This window comes from Hippocampus bargibanti, linkage group LG13 (assembly GCF_051943395.1).
Source record: "Hippocampus bargibanti isolate YZ-2025 linkage group LG13, ASM5194339v1, whole genome shotgun sequence".
NCBI classification, from domain to species: domain Eukaryota; kingdom Metazoa; phylum Chordata; class Actinopteri; order Syngnathiformes; family Syngnathidae; genus Hippocampus; species Hippocampus bargibanti.
The window spans coordinates 18,269,464-18,287,831 of record NC_142746.1 but is presented as its reverse complement, the minus strand read 5'-3'; the positions used below and the strand labels follow the sequence as shown (position 1 = coordinate 18,287,831).

The following is an 18,368-nucleotide window of genomic DNA, read 5'->3' as shown; positions in this document are numbered from 1 at the left end:
TGTTGTAATCACAGGCATTTCTGCCCAGGGTGAGCACATGTGCAAGTTGCCCTTTATGAAAGATCATCTCTAGGGTGAGGTTAGCATTTGAAACGGCCGACATCCGCTGTCTGATCTGTTGTGAGCTCATTTCAAATACGGATGCCCCTTCATAATCGTCGATCGGATGTGCAGTAAAAAAAAAGTCATAATAATAATAATAATAATTTCATCTATATGCGCATTTCAAAACTCTCAAGGTCACTTTACAGTTACAGGAGAAGTTCTTCAGTGGGTGAGCAGCGGCAGCCACAGGCGCCAGCGTTCACTCAACTCAGAAGTAACTCAAATAGATAGAAAGCTAGCTAGCTAGCTAATAGATAGCTAATAATAATAATAACAATAATACATTTCATTCATAATAAACATGAAAACGCCAATTTATGTATTCATATATATGAATTTGAAATGAGGGCAGCTGTCCAAAATACAATATAATAATAATAATAATAATAATAATAATAATAATAATAATACATTTCCTTTATAAGCGCCTTTCAAAACTCTCATGGTCACTTTACAGTCACAGGATCAGTTTTTCTGTGGGTGGCACATGCGCCAGCGTTCACTCAACCGCGCATAACTCAAATTGATGAAGTTAGCTAGCTAGCTAGCTAGCTAATTAGATAACTAATAGATTGCTAGCTAGCTAGTTAGCTAGCTAATACATATCAAGGAGATAGAAAATAGATAGCTAGCTAGGTAGCCAGCTAGATAGCTAGCTAGGTAGCCAGCTAGATAGCCAGCTAGATATCTAGATAGCTCATGTGAGCCAATACATACATAATGGTTTATATAGCGCTTTAACCACAGCTGAAGCGGGAACAAAGCGCTAACATGGAAAAAAAGGGAAATGCTGCCCCCTCGTGGAAAAGAAAAAAAATGCCAGAGGTCTGACCAGCCCTTTATCGCCACCCTGCGCTAGAAAAAAAAAAAAAAAAAAAAAATTTGGAAATGGCGGTCCAACTCATATTTTCAATTCATGAATACATTCGGGAATGGCAGTGAATGAGTTAAAATCAATTCCTTTACAAGTTTCCACAAGATTACGACAAAGCAGGACCACGGTCTTGTGCTCTCCATGGGACGACGAAACTGAGCACATGGTCTGCGGACTTTGAGCGTGGAAATCAATCAATAACTGCACTCATTCGAGCAGCCGTGAGGGTTTATCTTCGTCGAACGCCGACACAAGACGCTCGATGGACTTCCACAAACTTAACTCTTTTGAAACTTTTAAGGAGGTGTGGAGTAGTTATGGCTACGGAGGAAACCTAAACGACATGCTTGAGAAGGAGTTCGCACGGATGAAAGGTAAAAATGGCGTTCTTTGAATTATTGCGAGTGGTTTAAAGTAAACTCACATTTTTTTGTTGTTGTTCATCAAAGGCACTGTGTATTTGGATCATGCAGCAAATACGTTATACCCCGAATCACTGGTCAGGAGCTACAGCCTTGATATTTCAAAGAATGTTTATGGTATGTAAAGCAAAGTTTATTTTTATTTATCGGCTTGTGAAACGTTAATATTGATGTATGGAATCCTCTTTCCGATAGGAAACCCTCACAGCCGCAACCCTAGCAGCAGATTGACACATGAAACCATAGACAGGGTCAGATACAGGTGAGCTCCAAACATGCCCTTCAAGGACACCATTTTTTTTGTTTCCTAACTGACATCAGAAAAACGTTTTATAGCATGTAAAATATCCAAAACATGCAGGTTGATATTTTTAGTCAAATGCAAAGCACCAATAAAAATGACTTAAAGTGTGCTAAAACGGCAAAAAAAACAACAAAAAAAAATTTCCTTTAAACTTTAAAGGACAACCGACATCTCCGGACAAGTTGTGTCCATAATTTCTAAAATGGCTTCAAATGACTTCTACTGAGCGCATTTTACAAAGATTCCACAGCATGTAGCTATATTTTACGTTTTAAGACTCGCGCTGAATATTACGGAATGTTTTTGAGTTGGTGACGAGTCCGTACGTGACGTCACTAAAGGACCGCCCCTGACCGTAAAAAAGATGTACGTCAATGTATTTTGCTGTACTTGTTTGGTCTGGGGACCTCATGTTGCACCCAAAAGCCGCCAGAAGAGGGCTTCCAAGCTCCATGTGAGGAATTTATCAGCCTGTGGAAATGGAGGTGGCCACAGGAGGTCGCCATTTTCTGCCTCTTTTTTGGTGAGACATTTCCCCCCAATGTTGCCTCAAAATGGCACGGAATAAATGGTTTAATCGATTGCAAACATGTATGCTTTCCTCTTCAGAACTATTCGAATCATATTCATAACTAGATGTGTAACAAGAAAGCATATTCTCCGAATCTGAAGCCATTGTTTTGATTCTCAAGCAATGCAAGACGTCCTGGCGTGACGTCACAAACTGGGTGCGGGACTTTCTGACAATGCCCAATTCGCAGCTCAATTTTTTGCAGATTTTTGGACACTTTAAGTCATTTTTATTGGTGTTTTGCATTTGACTAAAAATATCATACTGCGTGTTTTGGGTATTTTAGATGCTAAAAGACGTTTTTCTGATGTCAGTTAAAAAACAAAAAAGTGACGCCGGTTGTCCTTTAAACACCAAATTGTCCCACGTGCCCTTTTTGAAACTACAGTGCATGAAATGAGTTGTGTGTTTGTGTGTGTGTGTGTGAAAAAGATCTTTTTTTTTTCAGGATATTGCAACATTTCAACACTACCCCTGAGGAGTATTCAGTAATTTTCACTTCTGGCTGTACAGCCGCTATTAAATTAGCGGCCGAGGTCTTCCCCTGGAAGTCGCAAACAGAAAGTGAAACGGGCAGTCATTTCTGCTACCTTACCGACAACCACACATCTGTTGTTGGCATAAGAGGACTGACATCGAACCGGGGAGTCGTTACCTTGCCCGTATCTCCCCTGGAAGTGGAAAATAAGGCAAAAGATAAGATTCTAGGTGAAGTCGGGGTATGTCACACGCCGCATCTTTTCTGCTACCCGGCACAGAGCAACTACTCAGGGACAAAATATCCCCTAAGCCATGTCGAAGGCTTCCAAGCAAGACGTCTTTATCCGGCATGTGACCATGAAGGCCATTGGTTTGTGTTGCTGGATGCAGCTTCGCTTGTCAGCTGTTCTCCTCTTAACCTACAAGACTGTCCTGCTGATTTCGTCCCTATTTCCTTCTACAAGATATTTGGCTTCCCTACAGGTCTGGGGGGCCTTCTTGTCCGTAACGACGCTGCAGGCATACTAAAAAAGACTTATTTTGGGGGAGGCGCGGCAGCGGCTTACCTTGCTAGCGAAGATTATTATGTGCAGGCTGCAAATGTTTCTGACAGGTAAAGCCGTGAAGAAAATCGCTAAGCATGGATAGTTTCTGAAAACAACATTCAAATACAGTAAAGTCTCGTTATATCGATATTCAAGGGAGTCCGAAAAAATATCGATATAACCGGGACTATCGATATATCCGACCCTGTTTGCATGTAATTTTCTCCGCGCGTGCATAGAAATAGTATCGATATAACCGGGACTATCGATATATCCGATATCGATATAACGAGACTTTACTGTACTGGAATCTAATGTTTTTTGTGTGTTTTTTTTAAGATTTGAAGATGGCACTGTGTCATTCTTGGACATCATTGCCCTCAATCACAGTTTTGAAGCGTTATATAGAATTACCGGTGAGTAACGGTGGAAAAAAACAGCCATGCAGAGGGAAATAACCCCCCTTTCCTCTCCCCTGTTTCTTTTCTTTCTTTTAGGCGGAATGCAAAACATACAACAGCATACCTTTGGCTTAGCGCGTTACACTTACATGCTTCTGTCAAGTCTTCGCCATGGCAACGGGCGACCAGTGGCCCAGATGTACACACAAGGCCAGTTTGAAAATCCGAGCACCCAAGGCGCAATACTAAATTTCAACCTCATGGATTCGTGTGGAGAAATAATTGGATATTCTCAGGTGGATATTTTGAATTGCTCGTGTCACATCAGTTATTTAACTCATTCACTGCCATACACAAATTTATTCGGGAAGTAAAAATGACGTAGAGCGCCATTCCCGAATTTGTTCTGGTTTTGTTTTTTTTCATGCTTGGGTGCCGATAAAGCGCTTGCCATGACTTCTGGCAATGTTTTTTTTCCTTTTCCACAAGGGGGCAGTATTTCCATTTTTTTTTCATATTAGCTCTTTGTTCCAGCCTCAGCTGTTGTTAAAGCGCTATATACTTGAGCTATCGAGCTATCTAGCTGGCTATCTAGCTAGCTATCTAGCTGGCTGGCTACCTAGCTAGCTATTTAGCTGGATACATAGCCAGCTATCTATTTGCTATCTATTTGATATGTATGTATTGCATTGTATTTTTGGACAGACACCCTCATTTCAAGCTCATATAACTCCAGACTCATATAATTTAGGATTTAACTCATTTTTTTCTGATGAAAGAAAAGAGTAAATTTGGAAAGTGTTGGTGAGGTTTATTTATGTATTTATTTATTTATTTAGTGAGTGAGTGAGTGAGTGAGTGAGTGAGTGAGTGAGTGAGTGAGTGAGTGAGTGAGTGAGTGAGTGAGTTGATTTACTTCCTGTTTGTATTTTTTTTTTTACTTTATGTTACTTCCAAGTTGAGTGAACGCAGGCTCGTGTGGCTGCCGCTGCTCACCCGCAGAAAAAATATACTGTGACTGTAAAGTGTCCTTGAGAGTTTTGAAATGCATTTATAAATGAAATGTGTTATTATTATTAAAGTTTCTAACGCTGTATCGAATGTTATTGTAGTCCTAAAACTCAATATTCTGTTGGTCTTGAAATTCGAGTGAAAATGACAAAAACCCTGGCACTCGAGTGGACAAATTATTGCTCATATAAATCCAGATTCATATAATTTAGAAATTACATGTAACTCTTTTTTCCATTTTTTACAATTCCCGAATTTCTTCGGTTTCTTTCTTTTTTTTCGCAGAAGGTGGTGATAAAGCGCTGGCCAGACCTCTGGCCATGTTTTTTTTTTCCCTTCCACATGGGGCCACATTTGCCTTTTGTACAGCCGCCCCCATTTGCACCTCACATTACTCCAGACCCATATAATTTAGGAATTAACTCTTTTTTTCTGACGAAAGAAGAGAGTGATCTATCGCAACTATATATCAACTACATGTGCCCGTTCATGTACAGCGCACAGACGCCCTCACTGTTGATTCTGAAGGCGTCGGTCAGATTTCATACAGCCTGGCGACACAAGCCAGCTGAATTCTGATTGGATTAAAAACTCTGACCTAAAACTACAACACTGAAAGGAGCATAACCAAATGGATATAATATAACATCAAGAAAACAGTATGTAGAATAATTATATATATATATATATATATATATATATATATATATATATATATATATATATATATATATATATATATATATATATATATATATATATATATATATTATTAATGAAATTGACTTTTATTATAATTATGATAATGATGTCTGATTATGTTAGGCCAGCAGAGAAGGCCTTGCTGGCTCTGACGGCCCACCACTGTGCATTGGTAACATTGAATAATTGTATAACATGCAGGTTGACAGAATGGCAAGTTTGTACAACATTCATGTCCGCACTGGTTGCTTTTGCAATACTGGAGCTTGTCAAAGCTTTATTGGGATCACGAACCAGCAGATGAGGAGAAATGTGCAGGTAAAAACCAAAAACAAATGCGCACATAGAGCATTCCAAAATGTTTACTTGTTGAATAAAATGTCCTTTTTTTTTTCTTTTTTGAGGCTGGCCACGTCTGCGGAGACACCATCGACTTAGTGGATGGTCAGCCGACCGGATCTGTTCGCGTGTCATTTGGCTACATGTCAACATTTGACGACTGTCAAAAATTCCTGAATTTTATTGTTGAGTGTTTTGTGAAGAAACCAGTAACAGTTGACCATGTAAGACTAGAAAGGCTTAAAGCAGACATTGTATCAAATGAAGAGAAAATAGTCCACATCAGTGAGGTGATACACAAAGTTGAAGAAAAGAAGAAGGATTCACAAAAGGGATTTGAAAATGTGCATCCAAATAACCGTAATGGGCCTTATATATTGACCAACATCTACATATACCCCATCAAATCATGCGGTGCATTTGAGGTGTGAGCAACCCCCTTTATGCTATCCTTCAGTCACAATCTGCATTTTAATATTCTTAATCTTTATACAGTACATGTTGTCATTTATTCTAGGTCCACACTTGGCCAGTAGGACCTCAGGGTTTACTATATGACAGAATCTGGATGGTGGTCAACGGAAACGGCGTGTGCTTAAGTCAAAAAAGAGAGTCACGTTTATGCCTCATTCGCCCCCAAGTTCATTTGTCCTCAAACGAACTGCTCTTGCAGGCATCAGGTCAGTCAGCCAGTCGGTTATCAGCTCTCACACTGTGACACACTACAAGACGAAAAAAAAAGTCTGTGAGGCTGTAATTTTTCTTTCTTCCTGCCCTACAGGGAGGAATACCATTTCAGTTCCGCTGGAAATCAAGACTGAAATGCACGCGAGCGTTCCAGTCTGTCAGAGTAAAGTTTGTGGTGACAGGTGAGATGCGGACAGGAAACAACTCACGTTTGTTTTGATTATTTTTTACAACCGACGTCTCCGGACAAGTTGTGTCCATAGTTTGTAAAATGGCTTCAAATGACTTCTACTGAGCGTAGTTTACAAAGATTCCACCGCATATAGCTATATTTTACGTTTTAAGACTCACGCTGAATATTCAGGAAGTCTTCTTTTTGAGTTGGTGACGAGTCCATACGTGACGTCACTGAAGGAACACCCCTGACTGAGAAAGGACATACCGTGCATCACCTCAATGCATTTTGTCGTACTTTGTTTGGTCTGAAAACTTCGTGTTGATGGCGAAATTAGAAGGAAAACACATAAATAACGCATTCGTTGTATGTTAAACCGAGACAACTCTTTGATATTCGTTGACAAAAATTCCAAGCTGAAAAATAAAACTATTTCCAACGGAGCTCCGCCACCATCTTCTGCATTTTCTGTGACACTACACATCAGTCTTGATCCCTCAAAATGACCCAGAAGACCTACTTTAATCGATTGCAAACATTTATACTTTCCTCTTCAGAACTATTTGAATCATATTCATAAGTGGATGTGTAACAAGAAAGCATCTTCTTCGAATCTGAAGCCATTGTTTTGATTCTTGAGCAAGGCAAGACATCTAGGCGTGACGTCACCAAATGGGGGCGAGACTTTCTGAAAATGCCCAATTCGCAGTTCAATTTTTTTGCAGATTTTAGACACTTTAAGTCATTTTTATTGGTGTTTTGCATTTGAATAAAAATATCAGCCTGTGTGTTTCGGGTATTTTAGATGCTATAAAAACATTTTTCTGATGTCAGTTAGGAAACAAAAAAGTGATGTCGGTTGTCCTTTGGCATTTAACCAATCACATTTCAGCCATTCAGTTCTGCGGGCATCAAATGTGTCAATGAAACTGTTGCTTTAACCAACTCAATTACGAGTTGGCAACCCAAAATGGGTACCGATGCCTTCTTGAAGGCGCTGGTTAACGTGAGAGTTTTTGCAAACAATGATTGGCTATCTTACCTTTTTTTCAATGAGAAAATTGGATCGTGAGTAAGGGATATTATGAATGAATTTTAACGAGTCATATTTTTGGAATGGATTAGAGAGATTATGATTCTTATATTAGATAATGCACACATTTGCATACTTATTTTTCTGATATCAAACTGTGCAAACCTTTGGTCTCCTAAACAAAATCTTTCTGCTTTCCCCAGGGTTGAAACTATGGACTGTGGTGATGAGGTTGCATCGTGGCTTTCAGATTTCCTTGGACAGCCATGCCGCTTAATAAGACAAAGTCCAGATTTTACTCGATACACGAACAAGAAGTCTGATCCAGGTACAGTAAATGTGTCAATTTGAATCTAATTTTTATATTGCAACATTTCAAATGCTAAAAAATATTTTAAATGTGTTTTAGCTCATTTCAATGTAATGTCTAAATTTTTAATGTAAATGGCTGTAAATACCTTCCTGGTGCAGTGCGGTCTCTTCTTTGATTTGCAGCTAAAAAGATGTAGAGCATCATTATCATCTAGTAATAATAATAATAATAAGAAGAAGACGTCTGTGTCAACTTACGAACTTAATTGGTTCCCAGACAGAGTGTGTAAGGCGAAAAGTGTGTATCTAAAAAAAAATGTCCCATAGGAAACCATTGAAATGGGAATAATCCGTTCCCGGGTTTCCATAAAATATACTTTTCAACTAAATAAGCCCTAAAACTACACACAACATACCTTATTCTATGTATAATAAATGTGCTATTGTATTGTAATGAAAGAAATACACTGCATTGTATCATAAAGTCACTTTATTTACATTTGTGATGGTCATTGATGGCTTGATGGAATGGCGTTGGAGGTCGAAGGTGAAAGGGAATTGCTGTTTGGAAAGAGAGGCGCATTACATGAGGACTGTAATTAAAGAAATAAACTGTGCTGTAAAATAAAGTTTTATTTACCTTTTTGATGGTCGTTGATGGCTTATGGAAGGAGAGTCACCTTCCATAAGGACTGTTGGTAACTTAACCTCTGATGCTGTTCGGTCGTGTGCTTCCGCCGAAGATCACTCCGCCAGCCGTGGTGGGTGTGTATTATGAAAATAGTGCTTATTATCAGGTTTAATTTTCATAAATTTAACGTTTGTAAGATAAGGTGTTTGTAAGTTGAGGTCTCACTGTATATTTGTTCAATGACAAAAAATCTGATCAATATTACTCCCTAATACTAAATACAGTAAAGTCTCGTTATATCGATATCGGATATATCGATAGTCCCGGTTATATCGATACTATTTCCATGCACGCACGGAGAAAATTACATGCAAACAGGGTCGGATATATCGATAGTCCCGGTTATATCGATATTTTTTTCGGACCCTCTTGAATATCGATATAACGAGACTTTACTGTAACAACAAATATCCCAAATGTGCAGTTTGTGTGCAGTAACTCCTCCACCTTGAAGAGTAGAACTTCAATGTTCACATTCATTGAAGATTTCCAGCAGAGATGAGTGCCTGAAATAAATGGGTAATATCAAGTATTTTTCCTCTCTAGCCGTCACTTCTTCGACACTCTCCCTGGTGAATGAAGCTCAGTATCTCATGATCAACCGTGCAAGCGTGGAGCTCATTCAAAAAGTAATGAGCAGCAGGTTTGAACACTTGCTATGTTATTCAAAATAGTCAATGTGGATTTTGTGCAGTGAAAGACACCAGGATGTGACAACGTCTCTAAATTTACATCACGCCGCATCATCGCAGGAGTGTGAGAAAATAACATGCAATTGCCACTATTTCCCTTCAAAGGCAAGACTATCCCGATCTTGATACAACGAACGTCATCAGTCGGTTCCGATCCAATTTCGTCATCTCGGGGGTTGAACCATTTGAAGAAGATAATTGGTCACACTTGATAATTGGCAACATTCAATTCATGGTGAGCTTTGGGAAATGAGATGACATCTTCCAATATAGCAAATATAGATTTTTAAAATGCTAAATGTGCTTGCTGGGTGGTGAATCATAAAGGTCAGAGGTCAGTGTGTACGGTGCCAAATGGTTGGAGTTGATCAAAACACCGGAGCCAAAACAAAGGAGCCTCTGATGTCTCTTTCAGCATACCGCAATGGAAAGGTGAGTTCTTTTTGTTTATTTATAATCTTTTTTTTTCAAATGGTGAGAAATCAATGAACAGGTTTCTTCAGCCGTCATCTGTACTTCTTTGAAGGTATCGAACGTTTCGCTCCTCATCGGAAGAGCTTCGTCAGCGAAATAAAGTTGTGCTGGTAACTCTATATATCCCTAATGGATAGCGGTGGTGGTGTCAGAACTCTGCTTTGATAGGTCCCTGCTCTAAGGTTGGGGGAGCAGTGGACTACTCCCTGAAGCTAATCTGATGATTTATTTTGTTCTGTCTGATTATGTTCTATGAATGTCTCTGATTGCCCCATTAGCACTGGTATCACCTCATCAGTATGAATAAATATCAGTATGAATAAACATATGTGGTAACGACTTAAGAAGTCTATCGTAAGAACGATCTAAATTAAACCTCAAACCACCATGGCGATTTAATGAAGGGTATAAATAGAGCCAGAGTTACCAGCACAACTTTAGTTCGTTGATGAAGCTCTTCGGATGAGGAGAGAATCATCCAACACCTTCAAAGGAGTACAGATGACGGCTGAAGAAACCTGTTTATCGATTCTCAACCATTTGAAAAAAAAATATTGTAAATAAACAAGAAGTAAGGATTGCATGTATACCCTATTCGTGTAACCAGACAATTCTTAGTATAATGTTTGATTCCACATCATGTTGCTTGTTATTTCTGGTATTTCCAGGTTAGATTTGGTGTCTACTTGAGCCATCAGTTGCCAACAGGGTCACTCACAGCTGGTGTCCTCAGCGCTGGCTCCCATATACTTCCTGAGCCCCGTATTTGTGACACTGGTCCCCTATCTCCACCAATATCTCTTTCTTCAGCAAACACTGGTGATTTTTCCTCAACATCAGGGGCATTTCTGTCATGATTGCAGATATTTACGTGATGAATGTGCACGTTGGTTTTGTTTTTTCTACTGTTGTTCGCAAAGCCACGGTGACCAACTGGTTAGTTAGCATGTTAGTGTCACCATTTGCAAGCATTTCCCTTTTATTCCATGTTAGCACTTTGTTCCAGCTTCAGCTGTTGTTAAAGCGCTATATAAATAAAAATATGTATAAATTGCATTGTATTTTAGACAGCCACCCTCATTTCAGTTTCAGATAACTCCAGATCGATATAATTTAGGAATTAATTCTTTTTTTTTCTGATGAAAGAAGAGAGTCTAAGGTTTCTTACGCTGCATTGAATGTTTATGTAGTCCTAAAACTAAATATTCTGTGGGTCCTAGAATTTGAGTGACAATGACAAAATCTCTGGCACTGGAGTGGACACATTTTTGCACATGTCTGGCAGTGAATGAGTTAAAACCCTTGCGTAGGAGGACACTGTTTAAATAAAATGATTTTTATTTTATTTTTTACTGCGGGTTGATTCAATTTTATTTAATTATTAAAGTGCACGACATAATTTGCTATAGCACAAAATGCCGATATGCAATTGAAAAATACTTTTTCTTTTCAGTATAATGAGAAACGTTGATTTGTTAAATAGCACCGGGACATAAAATGTATATTTTTATTCTTTTCCTTTCGTCTTTTCCCCATCAGGGGTCGCCACAGCGAATCAGTGTCCTCCATCTTCAGAGTTTTGATTCGCATGTTTTGTTTTAGCCAAGCTTTTACGTCGGATCCATAATAATTTAGTAATATTCTTCTAAGTATTAAAAAAAGCTTAAAGGTGATATGCTTTGTAGTTTACAAAAGTTCCGAACAAAAAAAATAATACATCTAATTGCTGCTCTTATCAGTTTGCAACCGGTTCAGGGTGCCACCGCTCCTCCCACACCGGCCTGGAACTGAACTTTGGACAAATGAGCTTCCCAAACAACAGAAAAAGCGAGTTCACGAAACACCTAACTTTTACAAGCGCTGCTGTTCAAAATGAGACAAAGAAGTCATAAAGAGGAAGTGTCGACCTCCGTTCAAACAAAAGTCGAAGTTCAGAGGAAGCCCAAAAACGAGTAAGTTACCATGTTACAGTTTAATGTTTTTTGGAATCAGTCTGGATATCACACACTTCATTTATTAAAACCGTTAAGTGTACAACATCATATTGAATAAAGCACCCACATGGCCAGTAACTACAATAGAATTCAAAACAACACTTTTACTATAATGATAATTCTGGATTTACAAGCCACCCAGCCATACATAAACTGAGAGCATTCATACAGAAATCTGGGCAGATTATTCGATTTTAGGCATCTTGGTGGAATAATAACCTGCTGTGTGTTTCTCTTGAGGGGTGTGAAGAAATCAGTCATTCCACTCAACAGGCTCTTAGGTCTTATTAACGGAGTGGGAGGAATGTATTGTCCATTAACAGAAAACAGTCTGAAGAGTCTTTATAGCAAGGTCAAGCCTTTTCCAGTAAGACTCTTGACATCCCCATCATGTCATTTTACTCATGAACGTCATTATGGGTTGTTATGACTGAAAACAGAATGGATGTTTTCAACACATTATAAATGTGCAGTATGGAGTATATAGGACAGGACAGGACAGATGTTGTGGATATTTTGGATGGATGGATTTGCCTTTATTAGTCTCGCAGTGGAGAAATTTACATTTCACAGCAGCAAAGGAATGAAAGTAGAAAAACAAAATACATGAGCTGCTGGAAAGGCACCGTCTTGAAGTCAAAAGAACTAAAAAAAACTTAAATAATATGACAACACAAAGACACAGAGAGTCATTCATTCTTAAGCACTTTCTGTACCCTCTTTGTTACATGAAGCAGTTCTAGATGAAAGAGGAGAGATTTTTCACCTCTGAGTATAATCACTCACACATGCACTTGGAGAGTCTACCAATCGAAAGTCTGACACCTAAAATTGACCTAATTTACACGTTTTTGGATGCGTGTGGAATATGTGGAGAGAACCCTCATACGGACATGTAAATGAATACAAAAATGAAAGTCAAAATTTGATTAAATGAGCCTTTATTTGTCTCACAGTGGAGAAATTTACATTTCATAGCAGCAAAAACGAAATACAGGAGCTGCTGTAAAGGCAGCCACTCACACAGTGCCATCTTGAAGTAAAAAACAAACAAATAATGTGAGACAACGCAAAGACACAGACAGTATCAAGCAATTCTAGATGAAAAAGGAGCGGATGAAAGCCTCCTTATCACCAGTGGATCAGAGTTGTCATGCATGGTGGAATGTGCACGTCTGCTACAAGCTACGTTTTGAAAACTAACATGAAGCTGTAGCATCCGTTGACAAAAATAGATTGTCTCACATCTACCGTCCCACGTCAATCCGCTTCAATTCCAAGCCGCGACAGTTCCACATACATTCTTCTCATGGCGGGCTCGCGGGAAAGTCATATAAATATTTGCATTCAACCTTGAAGACAAAAGCACCATCTGGAGAAATTATGTTACTCAATAATTCTCTCTGCTATCTTTGTTTAGATCCCGATGGATGAAAAGATCATTTATACGGTTTGTCATTCTTCTGTTGGCTCCTTTCACCCAGATCATGTCACGGGAATTATTCCAACACCTTGTTTACAAGCACAGAAGTAAATGAATTCCCAATACGAACATTAAACCTTTATTTGTTTATAAAAATATCCTTGTTTCCTTTTGGCAGTCAAGGTTCCATTTTTTGTTGACCTCAGCCAACCTGTTGATTTCTCACTAAATCACACCATCAACATGTACTTAACATCAGAGAAAGGGATTTCTCTCGGTGTATGGTAAGTTTAGTATCTAATTTGGAACATAAATTAAATTTTAATGAGAGACTCATTAGCTTTGCATTTTTTAACTTGTTCCAGGCACACAGTGCCTGCGAGTCACTGGAAGAAGGCACAAGGTAAAGACTTGGCATGGTACCAAAGCACGTTAAGTGACGGAAGTGCAGTTTTTATATATTTACATGGGAACACAGGGAACAGGTATGCTACTCAATCTATTTATATACTGAATAGAAAATATAGGAACATATTCCGTCAACTAGCTCCTTTCCTCTAAAACAGGGGTCGAGAACCTTTTTGACAAAGAGAGCAATAAAAGTAAAATATTTAGAAATGTTTTTCAGTGAGAGAGACACACACACACACACAATGCACGCGCACACGCTAACACACACACGTGATTTCAATGTCAGAATTTATTATTTAAAATACATTTGTGATAATACTCACCATTAATATGAATAGTTTTCTGTTCTTCATGATTGGTAAACAAAATCCAGCCAAACGATCAGAATGAAAGTCAACTTTTACTGCACACTGCTCATTAGCTTGCACGCTTGCTTTCTGCTGTCTCTCACAGATGTACGTATATTGATGCTAACGTTAGCATGGGGCTTGTCAAAGTGCCACTGATATTCAATTGTTCCATTCATGGTATTGTTTCGTTGCAAATTAGAATCGCGGCAGAACTTTTTCTCTCCATAAAGGAGAATCCTTCCGTCCATTCAACCTGAAGTGACGATACTCGTCATTTTGTTTACTTGTCAGGCTTATTTAAAAGGGGCGTTTACCTGTTTCGACATCAACGGCCATAGGTCGGTATCATCCAATCAAAAATGCGGTTTCTGCCAACTGCCGCCCAAACAGGAAATAAACAGTGAAAAAGTGAGAATGTGTAGGTAAATGTATTTAGTTTTATCGGTGAGCCAGATGCAATCATAAAAAGAGCCATATATGGCTCGCGGGGCATACGTTCCCGACTCTGCTCTAAAATATGAGCAATTGTATTTCTTTCCATTTTTTTACAGAGCAGCGACTCATCGGGTGGGAGTTGCCAAAGTGAGTGATTAAACACACAAACGTATTCATTATTTTTGAATGATATGAGCCAGTAAAGTTTGTCCAATGGCAAGTAAGATTTATTTGTGAACAGGTATTGAGTGCACTTGGTTACCATGTGTTGGTGCCTGACTACAGAGGTCGGTAAAATTGAATAATATATATATATATATATATATATTTATTTTTCAGTCTGAATGATTGATAGCTATAAAGAAATTAAAGCTTTGGCAGTAATAAATAGCACGCAGTTGAATATTTTTGTCAGCCACCACACTCGCTGAAACTTTTGCTTTGCTTGATCACCATCTAGCGGTGATACAGAAGAACTCCATCTAACTATCTTGAGTGAACCACTGACAGGTTTTGGAGACTCAAGTGGTGAGCCAACTGAAGATGGACTCACGACAGATGCCCTCCATGTATACAACTGGGTCAAAGAACGCAGTGGAAGTAGCCTGGTCGTCTTCTGGGGACATTCTCTCGGCACGGGGTCAGTTGTATTTGCAAATATTTATAGTCCGGTTTACACATGCAGAATACACACATACTATTTTTTGGCTCACTGCTATGATATTATGGACTAGGGATGTGACAAAATTTTCAATAATAATGTATCACATTTTCTAACATCATATTAAGGTGCATTTAAATAGCTTTCAAATGATATATAGATTATTGTCCTATGACAAATAATAAGGAAACAATGGAATTTTTAATTTTTGAAATATGAGGGGATTTTCTGCCTCTAATTACAGTTAAAACAATAAAAATCATTGTCCGAACATCTGAACACTGTCACTATTTTAGTTAGTTATTAATTGGAATGATTTAGCGATCATTTAGTTGAATTTATATAAAGTCAATGAAAATGTGTACAATTAATATTTGTAGAGATGTTTAGACGGTTTTATTTAAAACTAATAATAAAAAACACAGATGTGCCACACATATGGAGCAAAATGTCTCCATAGTATGGTTCAGACTATAGAAGCACCAACCACAATGTTTCAATTGTTTAAGTTGTTTTATTATTCTTTATTGTCTTCTTTGCGCACCTCAATAATTTTAAAGGACAACCGACGTCACTTTTTTGTTTCCTAACGCACATCAGAAAAACGTTTTATAGCATCTAAAATACCCAAAACACGCAGTATGATATTTTTATTCAAATGCAAAACACCAATGAAAATGACTTAGTGTCCAAAATCTACAAAAAATTGAGCTGCAAATTGGGGATTTTCAGAAAGTCCCGCCCCCAGTTTGTGACGTCACGCCATGACGTCTTGCATTGCTTGTGAATCAAAACAATGGCTTCAGATTCAGAGAATATGCTTTCTTGCACATCCAGTTATGAATATGATTTAAATAGTTATGAAGAGGAAAGCATACATGTTTGCAATCGATTAAAGAATTTATTCCGTGCCATTTTGAAGCAACATTGGGGGGAAATGTATCACCCAAAAAGAGGCAGAAAATGGCGACCGAGCTCCTGTGAGGAATTAATCAGCCCGTTTCCACAGGCTGATAAATTCCTTATATGGAGCTTGGTCGCCCTCTTCTGGCTCTTTTTGGTGCAACATGACGTTTTCAGACCAAACAAGCACAGCGAAATGCATTGACGTGATGGAAGGACTGCTACAATGTGTCCTTTTTTTCGAACACGGGCGTTCCTTCAGTGACGTCACGTACGGACTCGTCACCAACTCAAAAACAAGTCTTCCGGAATATTCAGCGCGAGTCTTAAAACGTAAAATATAGCTATATGCGGTGGAATCTTTGTAAAATACCCTCAGTAGAAGTCATTTGAAGCCATTTTACAAATTATGGACACAACTTGTCCAGAGACGTCGGTTGTCCTTTAAGTTGTCGAATGGAAATGTGATAATTTTTTGATTTCAGAAATCGAGCAAAATGTTGTGGAAGTCAATGAGAAGTAATACAAAGGTGTGAAAATCTTGGAATGTGTGTCTTTGCAGAGTATCCACAAACATTGCAGTCAAGCTTGTAGAACAAGGTGAGTTCAGTCACATGAGCAAATACTAATTATGAAATCCAAATTCAATTTGACAGTGATTGCATCAGCAGGTATTGTTTTGGACGGTGTGATTCTCGAAGGCACCTTTAATATGCGTAATGAGAAACTATCAACTCATGTGTTTTCATGGGTAAGCTTTGCTAATATGACATTTATGTAAATTCATAAGTATATTTTAAATAAAACAATGTTGATTTTGCTTTTATTTACATTTTTTTGTAACAGTATTACTGGAAGTTTCCTGGCTGGGGATATTTCTTTCCAGAGCCGTGGGCTGAAAATAAAATTGTCTTTCCCAGTGAGGAAAAGTAAGTTTTAATTATAGGCAGTGTCCAACGTGGATTAATTGACATTGTAATTTGGCTAAACTAATATTCACCTACCTAACATGATTTTATATTATTCTGCAGTGTAAAAAAAATGAAAAGTCCGATACTTTTCCTGCATGCAGAAGATGATCCAGCTGTTCTCATTCATTCTGCTCAGCAAGTATTACTATGAATATTTTGCTATTTACTAAATGTGACAGTATTGTAACGTCTGGTACTTGTGATCACGCCGAGGGGCATTACAGTATCATTAGTTAATTGTATACGTGTGTTTGAACTTTCCCACCAGCTGTATAATGTAGCAGTGAGTGCTCAAAATGCAGATCGAGTCAAGTTTGTGTCCTTTGAAGGGTCTTTGGGGTATCTACACAATGGATTATACAAAGATCCCCGTCTTCCAGATATCATCAAGTGAGAGACTTTTGATCATATGAGTGATTTTAAGGTATAGTGGCTTATCAGTCTATCTTTTTTTTCTCCACAGAAAGTTTGTGATGACTTTGTGATGTGGGAAGACACCTTCAGCAGATATTCTGTGATGATTTTCTTTATCTCAAATGTAGTATGCCATTTAGGACACATCTTACACACGTGATGAATGCAAATATATTTGGCTAATCGATCTAGGATGTGTATGATCAGACAAAGCTCCAGAAGGTTCCTTGGTGATTCTAAAGAGTTTGATGTTTCTCTTTATTTGTAAGTAGGTTCGTTGTCAGATCTCCCAGGCAGGTGACGCGCAGAGCTTGATCGTGGCGTGGAGTCGAGCAAGTCGTGCCGTGATGTCCGTCCGACGCCCGGCGTGAGCCGGGCGCCTGTGCGGGGCTTTGCAAGTCTCTTTGAGTCTGTGTGTCCGAGATGAGTCTGAGATGATTCTGCACCGTGGATCGCCCAATCTCTCTGTCCCGCGACAGCTCCTTTTATACAATTTGCAAGCGTGTGCTATGCGTCAGGGTGATACGCACATCAAGGAGATCAAGGAATTGAAAGACATGAAAGGGTTGAAAGGCGCACTTCAAAATCATACACACGTGTGACGCCACAATTCCTGAAAAAAACAGGATTTGTTTAAATTATAGAGATGTTATGAACATGTATAGTGAGTCAGTATTAGCTTGCTGGCGGAAGAATTAAAAAATAACATCACCTCGTGAAAGTTCAGCTCAATACACACGGGCCACCACTTTGACTCACCCGTGTCTTTCTCTGTCACTCTCAAGTTTGGCATATTTTGCTGAACTTGGTACAGCGGCAAATCTCAACCCTGGAGAATGTACATATTGCATTCACTTTGGCGTGCACTTTTTTCGTTTTTGTTTATTCGCTACTGAAGAGCAAATTTCCACATTGAGGCACTATTAAAGACTTTCTGGTTTTAAATGTGCCGTTTACGTAATTTTATACAGAGAGGCGGGTTCCTATT

General features: G+C 38.6%; 2 protein-coding genes across 5 annotated transcripts; both read left to right on the top strand.

The window, feature by feature from the left end:
• The first annotated feature begins 1,105 nt into the window (after window positions 1-1,105).
• mocos (molybdenum cofactor sulfurase) lies at window positions 1,106-11,056 on the top strand. 2 transcript variants are annotated; one of them, XM_089012255.1, is made up of 15 exons: window positions 1,111-1,353; window positions 1,429-1,518; window positions 1,597-1,663; window positions 2,725-3,369; window positions 3,641-3,717; window positions 3,799-3,998; window positions 5,617-5,733; window positions 5,820-6,179; window positions 6,272-6,434; window positions 6,536-6,623; window positions 7,853-7,977; window positions 9,199-9,295; window positions 9,450-9,579; window positions 9,672-9,776; window positions 10,487-11,056. In XM_089012255.1, exons 1-15 carry the CDS (start codon window positions 1,242-1,244, stop codon window positions 10,673-10,675), a joined length of 2,565 nt encoding a protein of 854 aa, XP_088868381.1. In that variant the 5' UTR covers window positions 1,111-1,241; the 3' UTR covers window positions 10,676-11,056. The 2 variants fall into 2 exon arrangements, 1 of the variants encoding a protein (XP_088868381.1); XR_016116919.1 differs by lacking the exon at window positions 10,487-11,056 and having other exon boundaries at window positions 1,106-1,353; window positions 9,199-9,281.
• A 490-nt stretch (window positions 11,057-11,546) lies between these two features.
• On the top strand, window positions 11,547-18,325 carry LOC148889600 (lysophosphatidylserine lipase ABHD12). 3 transcript variants are annotated; one of them, XR_016116920.1, is made up of 13 exons: window positions 11,547-11,770; window positions 13,233-13,342; window positions 13,414-13,519; window positions 13,601-13,720; window positions 14,548-14,578; window positions 14,673-14,718; window positions 14,942-15,071; window positions 16,558-16,595; window positions 16,664-16,746; window positions 16,842-16,924; window positions 17,027-17,101; window positions 17,235-17,356; window positions 17,430-18,325. XR_016116920.1 is itself a non-coding variant. In XM_089012259.1 (13 exons), exons 1-13 carry the CDS (start codon window positions 11,691-11,693, stop codon window positions 17,449-17,451), a joined length of 1,047 nt encoding a protein of 348 aa, XP_088868385.1. In that variant the 5' UTR covers window positions 11,547-11,690; the 3' UTR covers window positions 17,452-18,325. The 3 variants fall into 3 exon arrangements, 2 of the variants coding, with proteins under 2 accessions (XP_088868385.1, XP_088868384.1); XM_089012259.1 differs by having other exon boundaries at window positions 16,667-16,746; window positions 17,027-17,105; XM_089012258.1 differs by having other exon boundaries at window positions 17,027-17,105.
• Window positions 18,326-18,368: the final 43 nt, after the last annotated feature.

Coding starts and splice junctions, on each gene's coding strand:
- mocos (XM_089012255.1), top strand. CDS start 1,242: ATGGACTTCCACAAACTTAACTCTTTTGAAACTTTTAAGGAGGTGTGG. Junction 1,664..2,724: donor ATAGACAGGGTCAGATACAG/GTGAGCTCCAAA, acceptor TTTTTTTTTCAG/GATATTGCAACATTTCAACA. Junction 3,370..3,640: donor GCTGCAAATGTTTCTGACAG/GTAAAGCCGTGA, acceptor GTTTTTTTTAAG/ATTTGAAGATGGCACTGTGT.
- LOC148889600 (XM_089012258.1), top strand. CDS start 11,691: ATGAGACAAAGAAGTCATAAAGAGGAAGTGTCGACCTCCGTTCAAACA. Junction 16,747..16,841: donor CAACTCATGTGTTTTCATGG/GTAAGCTTTGCT, acceptor TTTTTGTAACAG/TATTACTGGAAGTTTCCTGG. Junction 16,925..17,026: donor GTCTTTCCCAGTGAGGAAAA/GTAAGTTTTAAT, acceptor ATTATTCTGCAG/TGTAAAAAAAATGAAAAGTC.